The 21978-nt window shown below is 48.7% G+C and overlaps 1 protein-coding gene across 2 annotated transcripts in view; it reads right to left on the bottom strand.

Annotated features, from left to right (window-relative positions):
- COL5A1 (collagen type V alpha 1 chain) overlaps positions 1-21978 on the bottom strand; it is a 147155-nt gene that overhangs the window by 12027 nt on the left and 113150 nt on the right. For both annotated transcript variants that reach the window (XM_017810346.1, XM_017810347.1), the window contains exons 33-62: positions 20285-20329; positions 19947-20000; positions 18973-19017; positions 18289-18342; positions 17654-17707; positions 14270-14323; positions 12675-12782; positions 12420-12509; positions 12274-12327; positions 11534-11641; positions 9741-9848; positions 9091-9144; positions 8334-8387; positions 8048-8155; positions 7900-7953; positions 7703-7810; positions 7512-7565; positions 7082-7189; positions 5971-6024; positions 5555-5608; positions 5048-5101; positions 4555-4608; positions 3719-3826; positions 3258-3311; positions 3104-3157; positions 2877-2984; positions 2393-2446; positions 1707-1742; positions 862-915; positions 252-510 (exon numbers count right to left, since the gene is read on the bottom strand). In XM_017810346.1, coding sequence (XP_017665835.1) covers positions 252-510; positions 862-915; positions 1707-1742; positions 2393-2446; positions 2877-2984; positions 3104-3157; positions 3258-3311; positions 3719-3826; positions 4555-4608; positions 5048-5101; positions 5555-5608; positions 5971-6024; positions 7082-7189; positions 7512-7565; positions 7703-7810; positions 7900-7953; positions 8048-8155; positions 8334-8387; positions 9091-9144; positions 9741-9848; positions 11534-11641; positions 12274-12327; positions 12420-12509; positions 12675-12782; positions 14270-14323; positions 17654-17707; positions 18289-18342; positions 18973-19017; positions 19947-20000; positions 20285-20329 — 2257 coding nt within the window. The remainder of the gene's footprint in view (positions 1-251; positions 511-861; positions 916-1706; positions 1743-2392; positions 2447-2876; positions 2985-3103; positions 3158-3257; positions 3312-3718; positions 3827-4554; positions 4609-5047; positions 5102-5554; positions 5609-5970; positions 6025-7081; positions 7190-7511; positions 7566-7702; positions 7811-7899; positions 7954-8047; positions 8156-8333; positions 8388-9090; positions 9145-9740; positions 9849-11533; positions 11642-12273; positions 12328-12419; positions 12510-12674; positions 12783-14269; positions 14324-17653; positions 17708-18288; positions 18343-18972; positions 19018-19946; positions 20001-20284; positions 20330-21978) is intronic.

Here is a 21978-nt window from a genome sequence, read left to right as displayed (position 1 = left end):
TGGCACTTTACATAAGAGATGTTTTCACTCTATATCCCCACTCTTAGAATAGAAAATTTCATTTGGAAGGGATGTACAATGATTATTTAGCCCAACTCTACAAATTCCTTCTCTGCCAGCAAAATTCCTCATGGAGCACCAGGACAAGGGGCTCCTCAAATTACTCCTCTTCCCGCCCTCCCTTCTCTTTGTTTTGTGAAGCTGGGAAACCCCCGGAGTTTCCTCCATATCCCCTCTGTCCCGGGACACACCGTCTGGGAAGTCGGGGTGACAGAGCTGCAGGTCCTTGCAGGTCCGTGCTGGGTTGTGTTGAGTGCCCAGTGGATGCTTCATTTGCTCGATTTCCAGTTTCAGGGAGTTCAGGGAGCCGAAGATCTCCTCCATGCCATCGGCATAGTCCATGTAGTTGTCGGCGTTCCCGTCGTCCACCAGCTGGCTGGCGTCGATGTTCCGCCTGGTCCTCTTGGAAGCCTGGATGGGCAGCGGCTGGATGACCTCTCCAGGAGGACCCTGATTTGTGGGGAAAGAGGATACAACTTCTCATTGCACTGGAAGTGGAGGAGAGGCAGGAGAGGTGGCCAAAGCAGTTCCCAGCACTGAGAAACAGCATCACAAGATAGATGTTAGACATGTAAAACACCTCTGATGGTGCTGCTGAAACATTGGGCCCATCTTCCCTTTCCACCTTCCCATTAGTAACTTCTGCCTTCAAATCCTGCTTTCTCCCCCAGCATCTCTAAGAGATGCCACTCCCTTCCCAGGACTGGCAATGAATCCTTGTCCAGAAATCTTCTAGTTCCCAACGTTAAACCCATTAAATCTGAAAGTGGTTTCATGCTTTGTGTCATGGATTCTACTTACAGGAGGCCCTGGGGGCCCAGGAAGACCTGATTCACCCTTTGGACCTGTTGGACCCTGGGTGGAAAAACAAGAGAAAAACACGAGTCACTCAGGGAAAAAGCAGCTGTTACTTACATTACATCCCAAACATTATTTCTTTCACGGTAAAAACTTTATTCTTCAGGCACACTACAGGAGTCTTCTTGTACCCACCTCCCAAGAAAATGTTTCTTTAGGTTATCTTTGATGTTTAGGTAAAAGAAAAGATCAAACACTGGGGACTAAAGAGACAAATTTTGCTTAGGCTCCCTACAGAAAAGGAAGGATCCTCCAATGCATAAAAACTTTACCCCTCCTCCAATGCATGAAAACTTTACCCCTCCAAATCAATCCAACATCTTTACAAGTCAAATAAAATCTTAAAATTAATAAAACATTGAATTCTGAATGGGAAAAAGACACTAGGAAGTTGCCCAGGAGGAATTTTTAGCTGCCTGCAAAGGAGATCTGCACCACGAAGTTTCAGTGTCGTATTTCTCACCGAGTTCTTCGCTCTTCAGCTTCTCACCTCCCGCTTTCAGTCTATTTTTAATACCCTCCACTCTACAGCAGCAGGTTTTCTCCCAAGGACTATGCACTGGATTCCTCCTTATGATCTGTGCTGCGCTGCTGCTCAGTGAAGTACAGCTGTGGCACAAAAACCTTTCCCAATTACCGTTCCCAGGCTCAGACAGCCTGAAAAGGCCGCGTTTGCTACAGCCATCTCTGGCTAATTGCTTTAATGCCACTGATGTGGAGGAGTCACAGCAGGTTCTACACTTAATAAGAGCTCCTCAACCTCTTCATTTAACAGTGTCTATACTCACTGATGATCCTTTAGCACCTTTGGGACCAGGTGGACCCTGTGTAGAAAAAAAATACAGAGAAGAGTCAGTACATTTCCAAGCAGAGAAGTCATCAGTCTCTCCTTAGAGAGAGAAAATAGTGCTATATAAAAGGTTTTTTTATAATTCACTCTATTTCTATTTCCACTTTCCACAATCACTTGAGTTGGGTGCTGCTTTTATTTGCCAACACACAGAAAGCATTTGTGTCAGAGGAATCTGTGTTGGTACTCCACAGCCCTGCCCTGATGGGGACTGGAAAAGCTGCTGGGGGCTCACTGTGATGTGAGGCTGATGCTGGCTCTGTGCTAAGGACACCCAGCTGCTCATCCCAGGATATCCAGTGGGAAAAAATACGAATAGCAGCAAAAAGTGCAAAAAATCACCGTGTGATTGCAGATAATGCAAAAGAAAGGGGGCAGAGAAGCAAGGTAGGATGATTTCCCTGCCTTCATCCTGCCATGCCCATCTCACAAGTCACCTCCCAGCACCCCTGGAACTCATTCAAGTGTTTGTAATGGGCTTAGCTGAGCAAACCCGTTGTGACCAGAACCCTCAGACAAGGTAAAGTCAGGCCAGGAGTGTGCTGGGTATTTGAGGGCACCAAAGTGGCTCCTGAAGGACTGTGAAGGTACCAAGGAATTCTGGGATAATCGGTTGTCACATACCGGTAATCCTGGTGGCCCTGGAGGTCCGATGGGCCCAGAAGGACCTGTGATACCCTGAAAAATAACAGCAGAACAACATTGATTTGACCACCCAGCTTCAGAGGACTCCATCCCAATCTGGGGCTTTAACTGGTTTTTAAGCATGTGCATGATCCAGACAGGAGCATGAACAAGGAATCCCATATCTCGTTTAGGCACACACAGTTTTAAAAATCAGCCCTCTAGATGAATATTTAATGACACCATCCCTCCAAGTCCATTCAACTCTTTTCATACTACCCTTGAGAATCTGCTTCCCACTAAAGTGGGTCATTTTGCAGCATATCCACATTTCACATGTAGAATAAACCACATTAATATGGAAAATATTCCTTCGAAAATTAGCAAGAGTCCCTTTGACCATCTCTGCTGGGCTGTGCCTCCTCAAGGGCAGCAAACCTGCAGCTCAAAAGCACGTCCCGTGAAGGTCTAATGGAATCTTTACCTGTTCTCCTTTGGGTCCTGCTGAGCCCTGGGGGCCTGGGAGACCTCTGTCACCCTTTTCTCCCTGCTCTCCCGGCGGCCCAATAAGGCCAATTAAACCTGGATGACCCTAAGGGAAAACAGCAGATGTTAATTAGGAATTCTCACCGGAGGCAATTGAACACCAAAGCTACACAGCAAAGACATTTCTAGATACAAACCCAAATATATCCCAGGTGCTGTTCTTACCTTCTCCCCTTTAGGACCAGAGTCTCCTTTCAGACCAGGCAAACCCGGTGGGCCCTTTGGGAGACGGGGGGGGCGGGGGGAATAAAAGAGAGGATGAATTCATGTTACACACACCCATTTCAAAAACTCTTGGAATTTGATACTATGGACATACCATTGGGCCTGGAGGACCATCTGGGCCAGGGGATCCTGGGAGACCTTGTTCACCCTGTAAAACAGTGCAATTGCCTGAAAACAGTCATCCATGACAGCAGTGCTCCCAGCTGGGAATATTCTGATTATTCGCCTGTGCCCGGGAATGTTTGTCCTGGCTTTTCCCAGATGGCAAAGGCAAAAGGATTTATGGTCCTTTCATGCTCAAATTTCTAACTGGAACAGGGACTTGGGAGGAAACTCCCACCCAAAAAAAGTGGCTGAAAAGACCCAAGACTCAAAGAAAACATGGTGGAAGATGTTACTCACTGTTCTATTATTTCCACTAAATATATTTTATCTGCTGTCAGATATTTAAGCACAGACAGAATGTTACTCTGGGAGAAAAGTATCTTCCAAGCAGATGGGATATGGTGAAGCACCAGGAACAACCCTGCCCAGAAGCTTTCTGGGAATACTCACAACTGGACCAGGAATCCCTCGAAGGCCGTCGGGGCCGGGCTTCCCTGGAGCACCTTGGGGACCAATTGGGCCAGTCTTCCCAGGAGGTCCTTCCAAACCAGCTTCACCCTGGAGGGAAGAGGCAGGACGGTTTAATTTGTGCTGGGGCATCAAATGATTTTCAGTACCCTGTGGCTGCTGCCAGGATGTCACAGGGTGGAGGCAGGTCCACGCAAAGCAAGTAAAACTTTCTGTTCCTTGATTTTCCTACTGCTCCCTCCCCCTTGTGCACTGAGGAGAGGTCTCCAAACTCCTTCCCTTTTCAGCCTTGCCTGTTTTCCAGCAGGAACCACCCTTTGGCTCTGAGCTCCGCAGGGCAGGAAGCTTTCCTGGGTTCAGTCCTGGGAGATGAGCTAGCAAGAGGGAATCCTCCACCATCAGTGTTCCTGGAGCTGCCACAACAACTGGATCTATAATTTGCAATCCCTCTCTCCATTTCCCCACCACTCCTACCAAAACAATCACGGCCCAGTAATGCCGTGTTTGCCCTGGGAAGGGACGTGGGGCTGTGCACGCCCTATTATTTACAAGACGTTAAATGGCCAAATATAGCACTTTGTCATTTCAAAACAAGAAAAAACATTCCCATGACCTTACCAAGCCCTAATTATCTCCACCGAGTTTGTTAAAGGATGAAACATAAGCTCAGATTTGAGGCCAATGGCCCCAAATCCAGGCTAATTTGTTGTAACACACAGTAAAATCAAATCCCTGCCTTTCAAACGCCGGTGTTGCAGAGGCTGATGCTTTTGGCATATCAAGGATGTAGGAGAAGTAAAATCCCCTTTAATTCTTACCTTGGCTCCTTTCTCTCCTTGCCTTCCTTCGGGACCAGCTGGACCAGGAGGGCCCTAAAGAAAGCACAAAATAGATGCAAAACACAATTAGATCACAGTGATCTGAAACGGTCCATTGGAATTAGCAAAATGATGCTGCAGCCCCAGGGAAGGAGGCAAAATGGAGACAAATATCTCTGGAAAGCTTTTTGAATTAGCTGCTTGCTAAATGAATCCCTAAGCTCTGCCAGCAATGCAGGAAGAGCAGAAGCACCTCATACTTGTATTTTCTTTTGGCTGTTAACACCTTAAAAAAAAAAAAAATCCATGGGATTCAGCTGACAGCTTCCCATCAATTTCCAGTGGCTGTGGATGGTGTATAATTTCTTTTTTTAATTATCATACATTTTACACAGTATTTACACAGCATTTATGGGAGACTTCGCAATAAAATGAGTTTTAAAAAGTCAACACAGATACGTTTGGAAAAATCCTCCTAAAACAACCAGCTTACCCTTTTTCCTGGGGGTCCGGAGGGGCCTGGCTCTCCCGTGGGACCAGGGGAACCCTAAATGGAGAGGGGAGGAGAACAAGCCATAAATGCACCACGAGACGTGTGAAAGAGCAGCAAATGTGTAAAACTTGAGTCAGGATCTCGAGTTTGTGCTGAGCTGAGGCGTGGGCAGCCAGTACAACTCCCAACACCTCCTCGGGGTGCAGGTGGTATCTCATTTTATCCCTTCCCACCATGAAGTACCATACGGCACGGAAAAGCTGAAAGCAAAGGCTTGGAAGTTGTTTTTCCATGAGGTAATTTATGCTTTCGGGATGTATTGCTAAGCTGGATGGGTGGGTGGGTGGATGGATGGATGGGTGGATGGATGGATGGCAGCAGCCAGGCTGCCACAAATAGGATGGACGGGCATCAGGGGACCAGTGCTGGTGGAAATTTGGTGCTCAGTGTCCTTGGACCTGCACACAGGGAGTGGGGGGAACAGATCTCATCTGTCCAGTTACTCACAGTCTGTCCAGGTTCACCATCATCACCTTTGTCACCAGGGGGACCATCTTGACCCTGAATAGGAAGACAAAAAGAAACAAGGAGGTGTATTTAGGGTATGAATGGACTTGAGCAGAGTGTTGGCAGCAGCAGGTTCAGTTGGTCTTCATGTCACCAGGCACCACCCCTTCCCACCTCCCACTGGGAGCACTGACAACAGTGATGTCCAATGTCAAATACAGGGATAACTGCACTCATATAGCTACTGCCCCAAAGGCTGGAGCACAGTCAGACAGACTTTTGGTGGGACTTCCTAACCTTTCCCAAGTAAGGGAAGAGTAAATGACAGAGGAGCTTCTGGGGAATGAGCAGCACAGTCACACTTCACCAAACCAGGAGGAGGAACTGATCTGCCCTTCCATGAGACAAAGACTTACAGCTGGACCAGGCTCTCCAGGAGGACCAGGGTCACCAGGGAAACCCACTGGACCCTGCAAAGAGAGAAGAAGGATAGTCCCAAGTCAGGGATGTTGCATCTGGAGAACTGCAGAGCACTAGTGGACAGCATGGGGAGTCACCCTACGGAGCAGGCCCCAATTCCCTCAAACACAATCCCAGACCACATCCCATCTTTGCAGCTTCAGTATTCTCATCCTGTCACAGCCAGTCCAGCTCTGCATCCAGGCTGTGCAAAGCTCCAAAGGCAACACTGGGGGTTTCATTTAGTTTTTCATAAAGACATTGGACGGGTGACAGCAAAATCCTCACAGCTTTGGGGAATGTGCAGATTAGAAGATTTTGCTTCTGCTTCCTACATGATGTGTAACATTTTTTCCCAGGAAGATCCTCTCAAAGCATTTAATGACTAAAACACTTCACCATTCTTCCTCATGCAGTGTCTGTCAGGTACTTCAAATGATTCCAAGACCAGCACTCAAAAACCAGATTTCACCCAATCACGAGACATCCCAAACCCCATCTGTTGAGAGATGAGTAACTCCCCTGCCTCCTCTGCTGTTTTATGCCATCTTTGCTTATCTCAGAATAAATTTCTCCAGACAGCAAGCATCAAAGGAGAGGGCAAGATAAATACTGTACCATTGTCATCTGGTATAAATCAGGAGAGCTCCACTGGCTTCACCAGAGCTACAGCAATTAGCAGCAGCAGGGATCTGGCCGTGGAGGTACAGCTCCCAAATCCACATAAATCTTCTCTGTGCTGTTTTGGAAGCTTTGCTCTTTGCAGAAGACCTTGGCAATCCATATGCTGAAGTGCCAAGTAAATCTAGTGCAGGCCCTCTCCATAGGGGTGAGCTTTATGATGGCCTGCAAAAAGGGCTAATAATTCCAGTACCACTGGAAAATACTGCACAGCTGGGTCTTTCCCTCATTAGAACCCTAAAGAAGGGGGCTCATATCATGTATCATTAGAGGAACAATTCTATGGCTGGTAAATGCTTTCAAATTTCCACAGATATCTCTGGAAAACCTATTTTCATGCAGAAATCCCTGCTGGGCAAGCCAAGAAAACATTGAAGGGGTACTTACAGGGCTGCCTTTGGGACCATCATCACCTGGTGGGCCTTTGGGGCCAGGTGGACCAGCAGCACCAGAGGGACCTGCTTCACCCTTTTCACCTCTTTCACCTTTAGGACCCTGCAAAGGAAAAAAAGGTGTTTCTGTTATCCAGGAAAACAATGTACTGATCTCTAATTATCCTTTAATCAGTTCTGAGAAAGAAGCTCTATTTGCATCTCCAAACACAAGGACATGATTTAGCAGTCCCTTCCCACAAAGATTAAATGGTGTTCATGGTGTTCAGTCGTGGGTAGCCCATATTTGGTGACTAAATGTGATACTATAAATACCCAGGAACATGGTGATGTGTCATCTGATACCCAAACCAAGGACAGGGTTTCTGTCCCATCCACATCCACACCTCTCCATCCACATCCATGCCTTCCCAGAGGGTACTCACCGGGAGCCCAACCTCGCCAGGAAGACCAGGCTCACCAGATTCACCAGGTTCACCCTGCATAAGGGAAAAGAGGATGGAAATACTTATATTTCTGCAGGGTGATGAGATTTTCTGCTGACGTAGCAAATCTGACCAAGGAGTGTTGTAGCAAACTCCTGTGAGCTTCAATTAGGCTTGTCCAGATGCTTTACCTTCTCTCCTACTGCACCAGGATTTCCTATTCCCCCAGGAGGACCTTGTGGACCATCTGCTCCTGGTGGCCCAGATGGGCCTCTGGGTCCTGGTGGGCCTGGTGGACCCTGAGAGAAAGGAGAGAGAAATTTAAGACACATTTTCTCAGAGCAATGACAATGTCAGTGATGAAAAAAGAAGTATGGAACCATCTTACCATTTGCCCAACGTCTCCTGTTTCTCCTTTCTCCCCAGGTGGTCCAGGCAAGCCCTGTGGAGGTGGAGGGGGTGAGTTTTAGCTGTGAACATCTCAGGTGAGCCCCAGCTCTCACTACCCCAAGCCCTCCCTCAACGCCGCAAATCACCTGCAAGCCCACAGGGCCAGGGGGACCAGGGAAACCTCGGGGTCCTTCATCACCTTTCTGCCCAAAGAGGCCCTGCTGTCCTCTGGGTCCTGGCTCTCCATCAGCTCCCTACAAGGAAAGGGTCTGACATAGTCAGCAAAAACACAAGGCAGACACAAACCCCATCCCCACCATCTCCTGCTGCAGCCCATGGCCATGCCCGGCTCGTGTTGGGCATCAGCAGTGCCAGGCAGAAACTGCCCATCCTTACAGTGTTTTTAGTGAAAAAAAGGAGACCAGTACTCACAGCTGGGCCAGGCTGACCAATTGGACCCTGGGGGCCAGTAGGACCTGGTGGACCCTGTCACAAAACAGAAGTGCAATGTCAGCGTTAGGAGCAGAGTGTCAAGTTCCCTTGGAAAAGGTGATGCCCTTCAACACAGCCTCCATTAAACCTGCATTAATTCCCAAACCAGAGAGGGAGAACAGGGTCAGATGTCTCTGGACACACCAGCATTCCTCGGCTCTCATGCCAATGGCACAGCAGACACATCTAAACACATTTTTGCTCCAGAAAAGCAATGTCACACCACTCAGTTCTATCTAAATACCCATGTGTGACTCGTGTTCCTCAGGCTCTGGGCACCACAGAAAGGGTGCTTCAGTGTGCTGCAAGCAGCTAGAGTTATCATAGAATCACAGAATGGTTTGGGTTGGAAGTGACCTCTAAAGGTCAACCAATCCAACCCCTCTGTCATGAGCAGGGACATCTTCAACTGGATCAGAAAGGGAACTTCAGCCAAAGACCCAGCTTCAGTGGCAAGGGGTATTAATGTTTCACAGATGTTTACATGGTACATGGGTGACATGGAAATGTCTCATTGTGTTCCTGGGAGCTGGAGGCTCTCACTCCTTCTAACATCATGTGGGTGTTTGGTGAAGAAGAGGAGAGGATGAAGCAACAAAAGAAATACATTAAAATGATATTGTTTTCTGTTTCCAGAAAGTCACACAATGTAACAACACTGCTCAAGAGAAGCAGCTGCAATGTCCACTGCACTCACCTGCTCCCCTTTGTCGCCCTTGCTGCCCTTCTGGCCAGGCTCCCCAATCTCACCCTGTCAGGAACAAAGGGGCACAAAGTTAGTTCACTTGGTGACCACCTCCCCATCTCAACAGTCCAGCAATAGTCCTGGGTTTCTGTATCCTCATCCCAAAGCTGCCAATTCCCACAGAAACAGCCCAGAGTGTGCTGAATAATGCCAGTGATTTGACCATTCCAGGTATAACCAAACCCTTTTCCATCCTGCAACTCTTCTTGGCTGCCATGCAGTGCAAGGAGCATCATTTTGCAGACCCTTTTAGCAGCCATGAGGGAGTCATCCCAGATTGTTTTCTAAGAATCTTCCATTCCAGAGGGGCTTAATGAGAGAGTGGGCAAAGGTAATTAATTTGGAAAGGCCAGGCACCCACAGGCAGGTGCTGCTGCAGGTTTTAGGGGAATGCAAACTGGATTTCATGGAATGGTGTGCCTGTGGCTGGCAGAGCACACAGAGCCCCATCTGCTGCTGCTCCCCAGGTTGGATGCTGCTCATCTCACTTGTGAGCACCACAAAACATCCTCCAGCAGCACATCCCACACAGTGTGGGGGAAGCACCAAGGGGGCACAGTTCCTTCCCAGAGTGACCCTGAGCAGCAGGGAGCTGTTCCCACCTTGTCTCCATCCTCTCCAGGGGGGCCGACAGGACCTGCTGGACCCGGCAGTCCCACGGGGCCCTGGATGCCATCCCGGCCAGCTGGTCCTTGAGGACCCTTCTCCCCCTGGAAGCAGAAGAACAAGCAGGTCACACAGAGCTCTCCTCCACCCTCCAACCAGCCCATTACATCCCATTAATGTTTTATTCAGCAGCTAACAACCCCTGGGCATGAATAGCAAAACCTGTTCCAGCTGATATTTCATCAGGCTCTGGGCTCGCTGTCTGAAACAAGACAAAATTTCTGTCTTGAGAGATAACGAAGGAACAAACAAATCTACACAGTGAATACCCAGATCCCAGCTGCAATTTCACTGCTATAGCAATATAATCAGATTTAATCTGAACCCTCTGCCATCTCTCTCCAGATGACAAACAAGACCCCAACTAATTTTTACTCCCACAAGCCAGTTTTTGCTGATTGTGCTCCAGGCTGCTCCAGCCTTCTCCCTTCCCTGGCTGATTCCCAGCAAAGGGGGGTTCTCAGGAGGCCCTGAGCTCCCCCCTGAGCTTCTGGACAAAGGAAAACACCTGAAGTGAATAAAGCAATCTCTGCTGGCCTCCTGCTTAAACAACTACCAGCACTCCTCCAAGCTGGAGCCTTCAATCAAATTTGTTTGTTTACAGGAACTGAACAGTGAATATTTTCCAGTTTCCTCGTACATAATTTAATTGCATCTGAATCCTGGGTGCTCTCTTCTGAATAATTACATGCCACATAAATTGCCTATTCATCTACCCACTGACTGATACATCATATAGGTACTCGGCAGGACAGATGTTCCTAAAGCTGATTCACCAGGAAATTCTTGCCTCTGGATTAGCTGCCGGAGTTTCTAATAAGCCAGCAAATGTGGAATACAGTGGCTGCTAAACGCTTTTGATAACAACATCAATCACCCATGAGATGGAGCCTGACATCACCGACGCCACCGTTCGCTCATCTTGCTGGGCCTGAAGCCGAGCTTAAGTTTGAGGCAGGCAACCCAAACATCCCTTCCAACCCGCTTGGGCGGGAACTGGAGGCACGGGGACTGTCAGTGCCGAGCTCTCCAGGAACAGAAATAGCCACATCCCAGCCCACTCCCTCCTGCCCGCACGTGACATTTCACGCGCGTGCCGGGGGAGCGAAAGACGTGCGAGTTTGCGCGGGTTGGCTGGAGAACGCTCCGGAGAGGGACCATATGGCAGGGCTCAGCCGTGCTGGGCTCGGGATCCTGCTGGGAGCAGCTCTGTCACGGGCACCAGCGGGGTGGATGCCTGGGAGCGCCGATGCTGCACCACCACCATGCAGCATCCCAAAATCTCCGCAGCGCCTTCCTGAGCCGCCCGTGGTCCGGGGAAGGATTTATTTGGGCTCCGTGGAAACTGCTGCTGCCATCGCATCCTTGTAAGCAGGGATGGGGCTGGCTCGCTCCTCTTCCCAAAGGCCTGGCCTTTGGCTGCTTGTCACTAGGAGGTCACACAGGCTGTCATTTCGCCTGCTCAGCCCTTGTGGCCTGAGGACATGTTGGTCCCTGGGATCACATCCATTTTTGATAGCACGGGCATCCCAAACGGGGCAGTTGAGCTGTTAACATTTAGTGGCTTGATGTGCTCAAGATGAGAAAATGAATTTCTACCTGAATTCCTATGTTATTTATTCATTTCAATCTTTCATCCACCTCCTCCAGGGACTGGTTCCATGCTCAGCTCCCTGCTCTGCACATTTCTAGTTGACCCACACCCTTTAACCTTTATATTGGTACTTACTGGAGCTCCCTTTTCACCTGCAGGTCCTGGAGGCCCCTGGGGGCCAGGTCGCCCTGGCAAACCTATTGGGCCAGCTGATCCTGCTGGGCCACGCTCCCCAGGAGAGCCCTGTTGGGAGAAGAAGGGAAGAAGCTTTAACTGCAGTATCGAGCTTCATGAAGAGACAAAGAAATCCAGCAGCAGGATGCTGCAAACACACTGTCAGTACATGAGCACGTTTGATGGGATAACTGCCATGTGATGACTTGGTACCACCAGCCTAAGGGGTCATGCAGATCGTTTTTTTAATTAAAATCCCTGGAAGGGCTGGTTTCTCCTTTGGATGGTGCAGGGAGCTCAGTTCCTGGGGATACATTAACAGCTTGGAATGAGAGCGTGAGCCACTTCACAGCCAACGCAGCAGGGAGGGTTGGATGATGAATATTTTCTTCCAGGAGGGCGGCACTGAACATGGATCTCAAGTGAGGACAACTTCCAGAGGGAAAGCAGGTGGCTTAGAAGCAAAACTCTGGGTGTCCTGAACCACTGCAGTTCCCTCAGCTGGTCACGTATGTTCCCAGCTGACACCACAAAACGACTGCGTCGTTACACACGTGTCTTGTAAAATAAAGCAACGTCCAGGGAGTTGTTTGTTAGTGCAAAGGAAATAAGGGATAAAGCCTGGAGCTGTGACTAACCCCCCTCTGGCCTGCCAAGCTTGTAAATGGTTAGGTGGTGCCTGCAAGGGCAAGGATACTCACTGCTGGGCCTGGAGGGCCTGGGGGACCTTCGTTGCCTTTCAGCCCTGGAGAACCCTGGAGGGAGGAAAACAAAGTCATTTTGGGAGGTGAGTGCTGCACCTCCCAGGCATCCTTCCTGCTGGAAGGACCAAGCAGCCTCTACTCACAATGGGGCCAGGGAGCCCTCTCTCTCCGGGGAAGCCTCGCAAGCCGGGGGGACCGTCCTTCCCTGGGAGGCCAGCGGGACCAGGGTCCCCCTGCAACGACAGAGATGAACAGCTGAGGCTCTGCAGACTCCATGGAGACCCAGCTTGTCTCTCCATGAGGAGACAGAAGCTTCATTTCTCTTCTGAATCATCCTCTCCATCTCTGGGGAGAGGCAGGCACCCAGGCTGGCAGGGAGGGTGAATTCTAGTCCCTACCTTGGTCCCTTCTTTTCCAGTGAGGCCAGGAAGACCTTGTTCACCCGGGGGACCCGGAGGGCCTGGGTGCCCCCGCTCACCCATTGGCCCAGTCTCACCAGTTGGACCCTGAAAAAAACAATCAGTGAGAGGGTGGTGGGTACTGGGAGAACAACCAAGGATGGAAGAGGTGCAGGATATCAGTTTAGTCCTTTGGGTTGCAATGGGATGGAAATGCTTATTCCCTTAGGTGTCCCCTGCAGTGCCACCAGGAATCCCTGAAGAGACACCTCCTTTGGCACCTAAAGGAACCTTGTGTTTTGGAAGTGGGCAACATTGCACTTGGCAGAGCAGAGGCACTGGGAACCTCTGGAGTGAAAGCATTCACAGAAATGAGATGTCATTACTACAACCGTTATGCTTAGGTTTTTCTTTTTAATTGAAAACTTCCTAAGCACTCTACAACCCTGCTGATTCTCCCTTCCATGGGGCATAAATAATGCATTAGGCTTGTACTGCACAGCAATTATCCACTGCCTCCATGCCCTCCGCGGGCACTAATGTGATGAGTGTAAGATAAAGCCCAGCACAGAGGGTTCCCCGGTGGCCCATTTTAGGGGAGGACAGGAGCCATGAGCACAAGCCTGTAACATCCCTGCCCCTCGGTGTCTGCTGGGACAGGGGCTGTAATTCATGTCCTGCTGCAGGGTGCCACTTAGTGCCAGCAGAACTCCACCACTGCCTCGCTCAGCAGCCACAGATCACACTAAGTACGGCAGCAGAGCCCGATAAAATTGCCACAGAACTTAATTTGCACTTGAGAAGACAGACACAGTTGTCAGGGGATTGCCCCTAATCAGGGAATTTACAAAGCAGGGACTTTACACACTGTCATTAAAGAGGACAAATTAATTACTTTCTAATTAAAGAGCGAGCTCCTCAGCAGTTCAGCAAAGAAGACTTGACCCAAAGCCAGTCCTACTCAGTCCAGGACTCTGCCTAGAACTGATCCATGAACCCTGCATGCCTGTACTTAAAGGCTCTGAGTTCTGCTTGTGCAGTGACTATTTCCAGATTGCACAGGGCTTTTTATGACTGAAAGAAACCAGCCCAGCTCTGACAGAATCTGGCAGCACTTCAGATTAAAGAGGGATGACTTTCTTCACAGCGACATGTAAGAGCACTCTTGCATCACGCTTGCAGTGCCCTGAACACCAGCAGCTGTACAGCCCTTGGAGATCTTGTTTAACTCACTGTCTGCTTACAGGTATTTTAGTTGAATTGTGTGGAACTGATCTTTCCAATTTACACCAGGGTAGTTGTATTAAGTTCACAGGAACCACCTTACTTACAGCAGCCCCCAGGCACGTTTGTCTAAACACCATCCAAAGGCCTCCACAAGGTGGGCTGGGAACCACTGGGATATTTCACACCTTGGCCAGGAATTTCAAAGCTATCTGACATGCCTTTGCCTTCCCTGGAAGAGGAGTCCCTGCTGTACAACCCCTGGTCCCAGCACCTCCATCTGAACCATCAGAGCTCTGAGAGCCCACGGTGCCCACCAGGGGAAGAGGAGTTGCAGAGGGCTGGTACAAGTGTGAGTATTTGCTTCTTACCTGAGGGCCTACGACACCAGGGGGTCCTGGAGGGCCAGTCTTGCCTTGGAAACCCTGTTAGAGAAAGGTAGAAGAGAAGGAGGTGACACTTCTGCCAAGGACTGCTCCAGCAAGGGTCAGACTGCCACCCGACTGCTCCTCCTGTGGTGAAACCACTGACCGGGAGCGGATGGACACCCAAGGGAAAAAGAAGAAATCAAAAAGAAGGTGGAAAATACATATTTGAATTTATACAGGGGTGAAACAGAGGAAGAAGAAGGGATTCTCAGTGCTCAGCTCTGCTGTTTTGATGGGGCTACTGTGGTTTGGCTGAAGGATTGGCTATATATATTAAAAAATTTGCTACGCTCATAAAACCTGTTGAGGCAACACCTGTTAAAGGGCTATTAAAAAGTCAGAGTGAGTTTCTTCACGCTGAGCAATTCTTAAAAGCTGTTTTCCCTTCTCCTGCTCCCCATTCTGGTGCTGGTTTAGGCTCAGTTCTGTTTTAAGCTCAGCTCCCAGGAGCTCAGGGGCTGGGTGACCCTCTCTTCCACTTTCGGCACTGGCAGCTCCCATCTCCAGCCCTGCTGCAGCCCCAAATCCTCCAGCCATGAAGGGGGGGGAGTGAAGCTTTATTTCCTTCACCAACATCTGCTGAAAGGAATCACAGCCCTGTTTGTCCCCCAACGCTGATGAGCAGTGAAGGCTCCATGACAGCTCCTTATAATGTCATTTTGAAGAGTGACAATAACGAGCCATCACCACTGCAATTGTTTAGCTCTCCTAAGCCACTCTTTAAAAGCACATTAATTATCGTTCTTACTGCAGCACGCTGACAAGCTTGAGAAATGGCATTTAAGGCGTACAGGCTATTTTCTCATTGCCACAAAAGAGGATCAGATAAATCCCATGTCAATGCTAATGTGTCGTGCTAAAACAACTCCTCCATGATATTCTAGCTGCCTGCAGATCACAGAAAATATCCTGTCACTGACGGGGAAAAGGCAAAACATCGTTGGGAAATGAATGTACAATTTAAACTCTCATCGTAGAGAAATATTTAGACCATTTCTGCTCAGGACTTTTCTTGTTAACCTGGAGAAAAGGGTTTTCCTTTTGTGCTGTTGGAGCCTCGGGTGCAGGGGTTTTACAATTTGTCATGGTTTTTTAGATCCAATCTTTGTTTAAATTTAATATGGCCAAATATTTCAGCATGGCTGTTTGCCACCAAAAGAGAAGTAAAATAAAGGGAAGTGTTTCACACAGAGATTTCAAGCCTAGATTTTCTTGCATGAAGACACATTGCACTGACCAGGCTATGGACGGAGAAATAATACTTAATTTGCTTTTATGTTTCTCTTGCTTTCTGGCACTATGTAGGGAAAGGGGGACAAAAAGGGTATTCTCCTACCCCAAGGGGTTGCAGGGGAAAGGGATTTTTGCAAGTTTGATGACACAGATTAATAGAGATTTTGTTTTCTGGCAGGATTTTCCTGGGAGAGGCAAACTACTGCTGCAATGACTGAGGAAAGCTATTAGGGAGAACTTTCAGACTCAAAATAATTGAAAGCCCATTCTCCACTCCTAGTCATGCAGACTTGGAGTTTGATGCTTTATTCCAATCTCAGAAGTTGATAATAGCAGACAAAAGCAAAGTTTTTATTGTTTCTTCCAGCTCAAATGTAGTGTCCTGGACATTATGGATAACTCAAGGAAGGAAGACTAAATGTCAGCCAGGCTCTGGCAGGTGAAAACTCTTCACCTTTCAGTTAATCCTGAGCTGAGGACTCTGCTCAAAACTACCCCAACCACCGCCCTAAAGTCAGTCTTGTGGAGTGTAAATAAATATCTGGTGTTGCTGAGCAGTGTTTGCATTGCCTTGCTTAGCAAATGCCAGGCAAGTTAATTAAATTGTGTGATAAGTTGGGGGGAAAAAATGCATAATGTGCAAAGCCTTTTTTATGCTCATTTGCTGGGAAGGCAGTAGAGAAAAATGCAAAGCTGAGGAGAGGAAAAGGGTTTGGTTTTTTCCTCTGTAAAACAGAGACAGAACAAAGGGTCTGTGTGCCAACGTGCAGCATGCAGTGTTGGGAGAGGGGTGTACCAAAAGCAGTGACTGAGCTGGATTGTAAACAGCCAAGGAAAAACAATAAACATCCCATCTGAAATGCCAAAATGCCAGCCAGGAGCTGCTCCCCAGGGAATGTTGCTGGAGGGGGCACAGGCACAACTGGGGGAGGCTCCTGTGAGTAGCTTTGGCTGAAAGGCAGCGTGGGCAGAGATCGTGGAATCACAGATTGCTTTGGGTTGGAAGAGACCTTTAGGATCATCTCATTCCAACCCCCTGCCATGGGCAGGGACACCTTCCACTAGCCCAGGTTGCTCCAAGCCCTGTCCAACCTGGCCTTGGACACCTCCAGGGATGGGGCAGCCACAAATTTTTTGCTTATCTCTTCTTACTCAGGTGCTGCAGGAACTGGTGTAGACACAAAAACTAGAGGAAAATCATTCCATGTCTCCCCTTGGACAGGAATTGCCTTCCTCTCCAGACAAGCATGGCCAAAACTGGGCTGTAACTCTTCTCCGCTGTGGCATTGGCCACATGGTGCATCAAGAAGTGAAAAGTGTTTATTTCTCCCTATTCCAGGTGCCAGAGAAAATAAAACTGTGCCTGGTCTCAGGCACACATGGGTGTGGGAAGCTGAGAGGGTGGAGAATGGAGCCTGTCTCACATGAAAAACCCCTGCTATCACAGCCTAGAGTTAAGTCTCTCAAATAGAGACATGAAACCTGCACATCTCCAAAGGCCAGTGGGAAAGAAAGCTCAGGGATCACCCATAACACTCCAAAGGGCAGAGGGAAGGCAAAGGGACAAGAGCTACAATGAGTCCTCGGGGTACAGAGTCCCAGCCACAAGGCCTGCTCAGAATTCACCCCTCAGCTTCCTCTCCACCTTGTGGAAGTAAGAACCACACTAAGCACTGGCTTGTGCTGGTGCTGACCAAGACTCAACCCAATCAAAACATCCTCTCAGCTCTCAAGGAGCTGCCTCTTGCAACACCCATCACAGAAGAAACCCAAGTGCCCCCGATGCCAGTCACTGGCACCACAACATCCCTGCTCAGGTCCTCAAACCACACAGATTGACCTCCACAATCTACTGAAGGACACAGAGAGAGGAGCTGGTCACAGCCTCCAGATAAACCATCATTAGACCAGCCTGTCCTGCTCGGAACAGGGCTGCTTCCCATAGACCATCCCGTGCAGCTGGAGAGACACAAACCTCCAGGGAATCCAAAGGTGTGGCCACATCTCCCCAGCTGCACGGGAGGGTTTAGAGAAACCACCTGGCAAGACAAGACTCAGCACTAATGATCTGCCCAAGGTTTTTTGGCTACTTACAGTTTCTCCTCTCTGTCCAGGGTGACCAGGTAATCCATCCTTCCCAGGAGGACCCTACAGCAGAAAACCAGGGTGAGAAGGAACATCACTGAGTGCTCAGTAACAAAACTGTGATAAGAGCTGAATCAACCCTGCTTGTCTCAGTTGCCACCCATTTTACAGTGAAATTGGGGTGCTCAGAACCCTAAAAGCTACATCCCTTTCCCGCACACCTCCCAAAGGAAAGATTTATCTTACAGGCTCAGAGTAGGAGTGAGCTGCTCACCACAGGGGAGGAAATCACTCCACAAAGGTTTCTGAGGTCCCCCACCAGTGTAAAATAATTGCAGAGACAGCAGTGTTAGTGTTGTGCTGTCCTCCTCATACACAGAGGGAAAATAAGGAACAGAGCACCCAGGAAAGATCCCAGAGATTCTGAGTCATTAGGAAATGAACATTTATAATCAGCTGCAATTTACTTGGCTATTTAAAATCTTAAACCACTGGGTCATTATCGTGATGTCTCAGTGAAGCCTTTTATTGGGGACGTCACCACCTGTCAGGGAGGCAGCTCAGGCTGAGCTGGCACAGGCAGTCACAGCTGGGTGGGAAAGGCTTTGGATCTCTTTGGATGCTCTAGAAAGTGAGTTACTTACAGGGGGGCCTTTTGGTCCAGGAAATCCAGTCGGTCCTTGAGGCCCTGGTGGTCCCTGGGATGAAAGACAAGCCAGAAAACACAGTTAAGGAACCTGTAACACTTCACTGTGAAACACCAGCTCTGTGTGAGCAGCAGATGAGCACAAAGGTCTGGAAAGCCAAACACTGGGTGACTTTGTAGAAAATTTAAAACCCAAACCCAGTAGAAAAAAAAAAAAAAGAGACAGAAATTGAGGCTAAAATCATGAAACTCCCATTGTTTCAGTTTTTAACACCAGTCTGGGGAAAGCACTACAAGATCCTAGAGGACCACATCCCCCAGAAATCCGGCTGCCTGCACAAAAGTCCAGGGTGACTTCCTCCTTTTCCCATGGAGTGATGTTTACACAGGACACCCAAGGTCCCACGTGAGCCTTCCCTGGAGAGCTCAGAAAGGACCTAAGGGCTGGAGGTGACTTGTGGGACCTCTCTCCACACAAGCACTTTTCACCCTGGATTTCTAACCAGACTTTTCCCTTTGCTGACTGAAGTGTGCTGAGCTGCATCCCGGCTCCTGTGAGCTGCCCACTCATCTCTTCTTAACAGGTCACCTTGGAGGATGTTCACTGCCAAAACCCCTCAGCACCATCTCAGCCCTGCAAACTCTCCTCTGAGTCCCCTTTTACCCCACCAGGTTGTCTTACCCTTTCTCCAGGAGGACCAGGGGGCCCATCACCACCAGAGTTGCCCTTTTATGAATAAAGAAAACAAGAGACCATTAAAAATACATCTATCACCATTGAAGCTGCTGTGTGCAAAGACTTCAAATGGCACCAAGCCCACAGTGGCACCACACCACCCACTCCCCTGTCCCTCTCTAATAATAATTCTGCATCAGGAGCATCACCCAGTGACAAATAAGCAGCTGCTCATTCCTCCCCACGTTGCTTAATAAAAATACAGGAAAGATAACGTCAGTGAGCAAGGGATGTTTCCACTTCACAATGGCCTCCCTCTGAGAAATAAATGCCACCACAAAGATGAGGTATTTATCAAAAATTTATGCCAACACAAAGGCGAGGCATTTATTTTTAAATCTGGCAGTGTGGTGGTGATGATGCCTCGCTACAAAAGTGTGGGTTCCATCACACCCAGAGACTGATGGTCAGGGAATCAGTGTGTGCAGCAGGTTCTGGAGCTGAGTGTGCCTCCCCAGGTTGGTTGGGAATAAAATACCTAATTTTGCCTGGTGACCCATCCTGGGCCAACAGTGGGCAGGCAAAGTGGCTCGGCAAGGTGCAAGGATCTGGAGACCAGCAGCAACACATCCCTTCACCCGTGGCACAGCCTTAGGTGGTTCAAACACTACTTAAACACCAAAAAAGAGGGTTTAGGGGAGATGTCAGGGCGTTGGAGGGTTGTGCTGATGTGGGGGAGCTCCCTCCCCTTCTTGTTGAGATGGCTCTAATTCCTGCACTTGATGTGGAATTGTGGGCCAACACGTTTTTAGAACCTGTGCATGTATTTTACAGTCGGGTTATGATCTGGGAATAAAGCTTAGAAGGGCTCAGCTTTCCAAATCCAGTGGAGAAAGGAGAGGAGGGAAATGGAGGGCAATGAACAGTCTCAATACCAGCACTTGTTAGGATGTGACCCCAAAGGCTTCCCAAAACCTTACCTTTGGGCCAGGTTTTCCAGTGCTTCCCCTAGGCCCTCTTTCCCCACGTGGACCCTTAAAAAAAGACACAAAAGGTGACATTTTAGCCCTTTCTGCTACCCACAGCTACATTGTGATTGGGCAACAAGTCAACCCACCAGCAGCAAGGGCTGACAGGAGCCATCATCACTCCCACTGGAGTCTGACGACTTCAAACCATGTTCCCCAAAGCACTGTGTCCCCTCTGCTTAGCTGTGAGTGCTGAAGGCCAGATCCTACCCCCCAGTGAAGACACACATCAGATCCCAGTTTCCCTTGGCCATGACAAGCTTTCCAAATGCACAAGATTGGCTCGTTACCGTTGGACCGCGCTGCCCCCTCGGACCTGGTTTGCCAGGTGTCCCCTGGAATGAAAAGAAAGGAAGAGGAGTTAGCAACCAGCACCAGAGCAGATGATCCTGCCACAGAGCCCATTACGAAGTGCCTCAAAACCTCTCTGGTTCTCATTTCTGATGAAAAAGTCAACAGCAGGTTTACTTTCATGTTCTGTTTCTCGTATTTGTTTTAATTTATAATGCTTGGGCAGGTCTGGACAATAATCCCTATGCCCAGACAACACCTGTTATCTGAGGGAATGACTCTCCTAAGGAACAGTATTCTGAGTCCTTTAAAACTCCACCAAAGCTTTCAAAGACGAGGCCACCCACTCAGACCATACAGTATCCCAAAAACTCACGGCACAACCAGCAAAAACCCATTCAACTCTGCCACCCCAACACCTATAATCCCCTTTTTTTCCCACTGATCCCTGCTAATCCCTTCCCCCAGCTCCCGACAGGGGGAAGGGCTGGTCCTCATCCTGCTGCTCACACGTGTTGCTGCTCAACATTTAAGGACTGACAGCAGCAGAGCAGGATTCCTGCTCGGAGCGTTTATTTTATGCCACACAAGCCAATTAAGCTGCCCTACATATTTACAAATCTTTCTTGGTCGCTGCAAACTCTGTGCTAAACAAGTGATTGTTGTGCAGAGCAGGAGCAGGAGGCTCATGTGATCTGACAGATGCACTCAGCTCCCCAGGATGGGTGACTGTGATTAATCCTGACAGAGAAAAGACAGAGGGTCCTAAATCTGGCACTACATTAAGCTCCATTACCCTGTGCCTCAAAGCAAACTAATGGCCTGAAAACACTCTTTTGGCCAGTGTCAAGCCTCCAAAAAAACAGAGTTCTGAGAGGTTTAACTTTCCCTCTTTGGACCTGCAGCTCATTAATGGTACCAATCACCTGTTAAAGGAAGGATGAGGAAGACTTGATTCCTGTGCAAGGAACACTGAATGCTTAAAATATCACTTGCCATTTTCTGCCCCAAATCCATCATCTCACTATCCTGCCTTCCCGTATCTGGCACTCATTAACCAGCTGAACATAAAACAGGAGCTGGGAAACTTTACAATCAACTTTCTTCGAGCTACTAAAATTAGTCCTGCTGAATCCTCCTTGTTCTGCGGCTCTGTTTAATAAACCCTGCTGGCATACTTTTTTAAAATTAATTACAAAAATCACTTTAAAGTACTCCAGCTGGTTTTCTTTTAGCTCTGGGAGGCTAAATTTGGAGCAGGTGGAGAGGAGTGTGTGCTGCCTCCCCTCAGGTAGCCCCCACACTCCTCTCCTTCTTCCTCAATTCTATTTTTAAGCAAAATTCCCCCTTCTCATTGCTGTCGTTAATCATGCATGCAGCCCCATGTACTGCTGCAAAGAATTTATATAGCACTGTAAATGCACACAGACCTATATTTTTCAAGCAGAGATTCTGACATAAAGGCATCTAAATTCCGATTATTTTCTAGGCACACAAATAAATGGTTGGATTTGGGTCCCTCCACACCCCCCGGGCTCTGTCAGGGCGGGCGAGCAGGGAGATCTATTACCCCCTGCTAATGGCAGAGGCCCATCAGCTCTAAAAATAAGATCACTTATTCACGTCCAGCTATTGATTTTATGATCAGGTTTTTGATTTATCCAAGCAAGCTCCCCTGGGGCTGAGGACAGGC

This window comes from Lepidothrix coronata, unplaced genomic scaffold (assembly GCF_001604755.1).
Source record: "Lepidothrix coronata isolate B3197 unplaced genomic scaffold, Lepidothrix_coronata-1.0 Scaffold28, whole genome shotgun sequence".
Lineage (NCBI taxonomy): Eukaryota > Metazoa > Chordata > Aves > Passeriformes > Pipridae > Lepidothrix > Lepidothrix coronata.
Note: the sequence above shows the minus strand (reverse complement) of the source record. Positions and strands in the feature narration are given on the sequence as shown.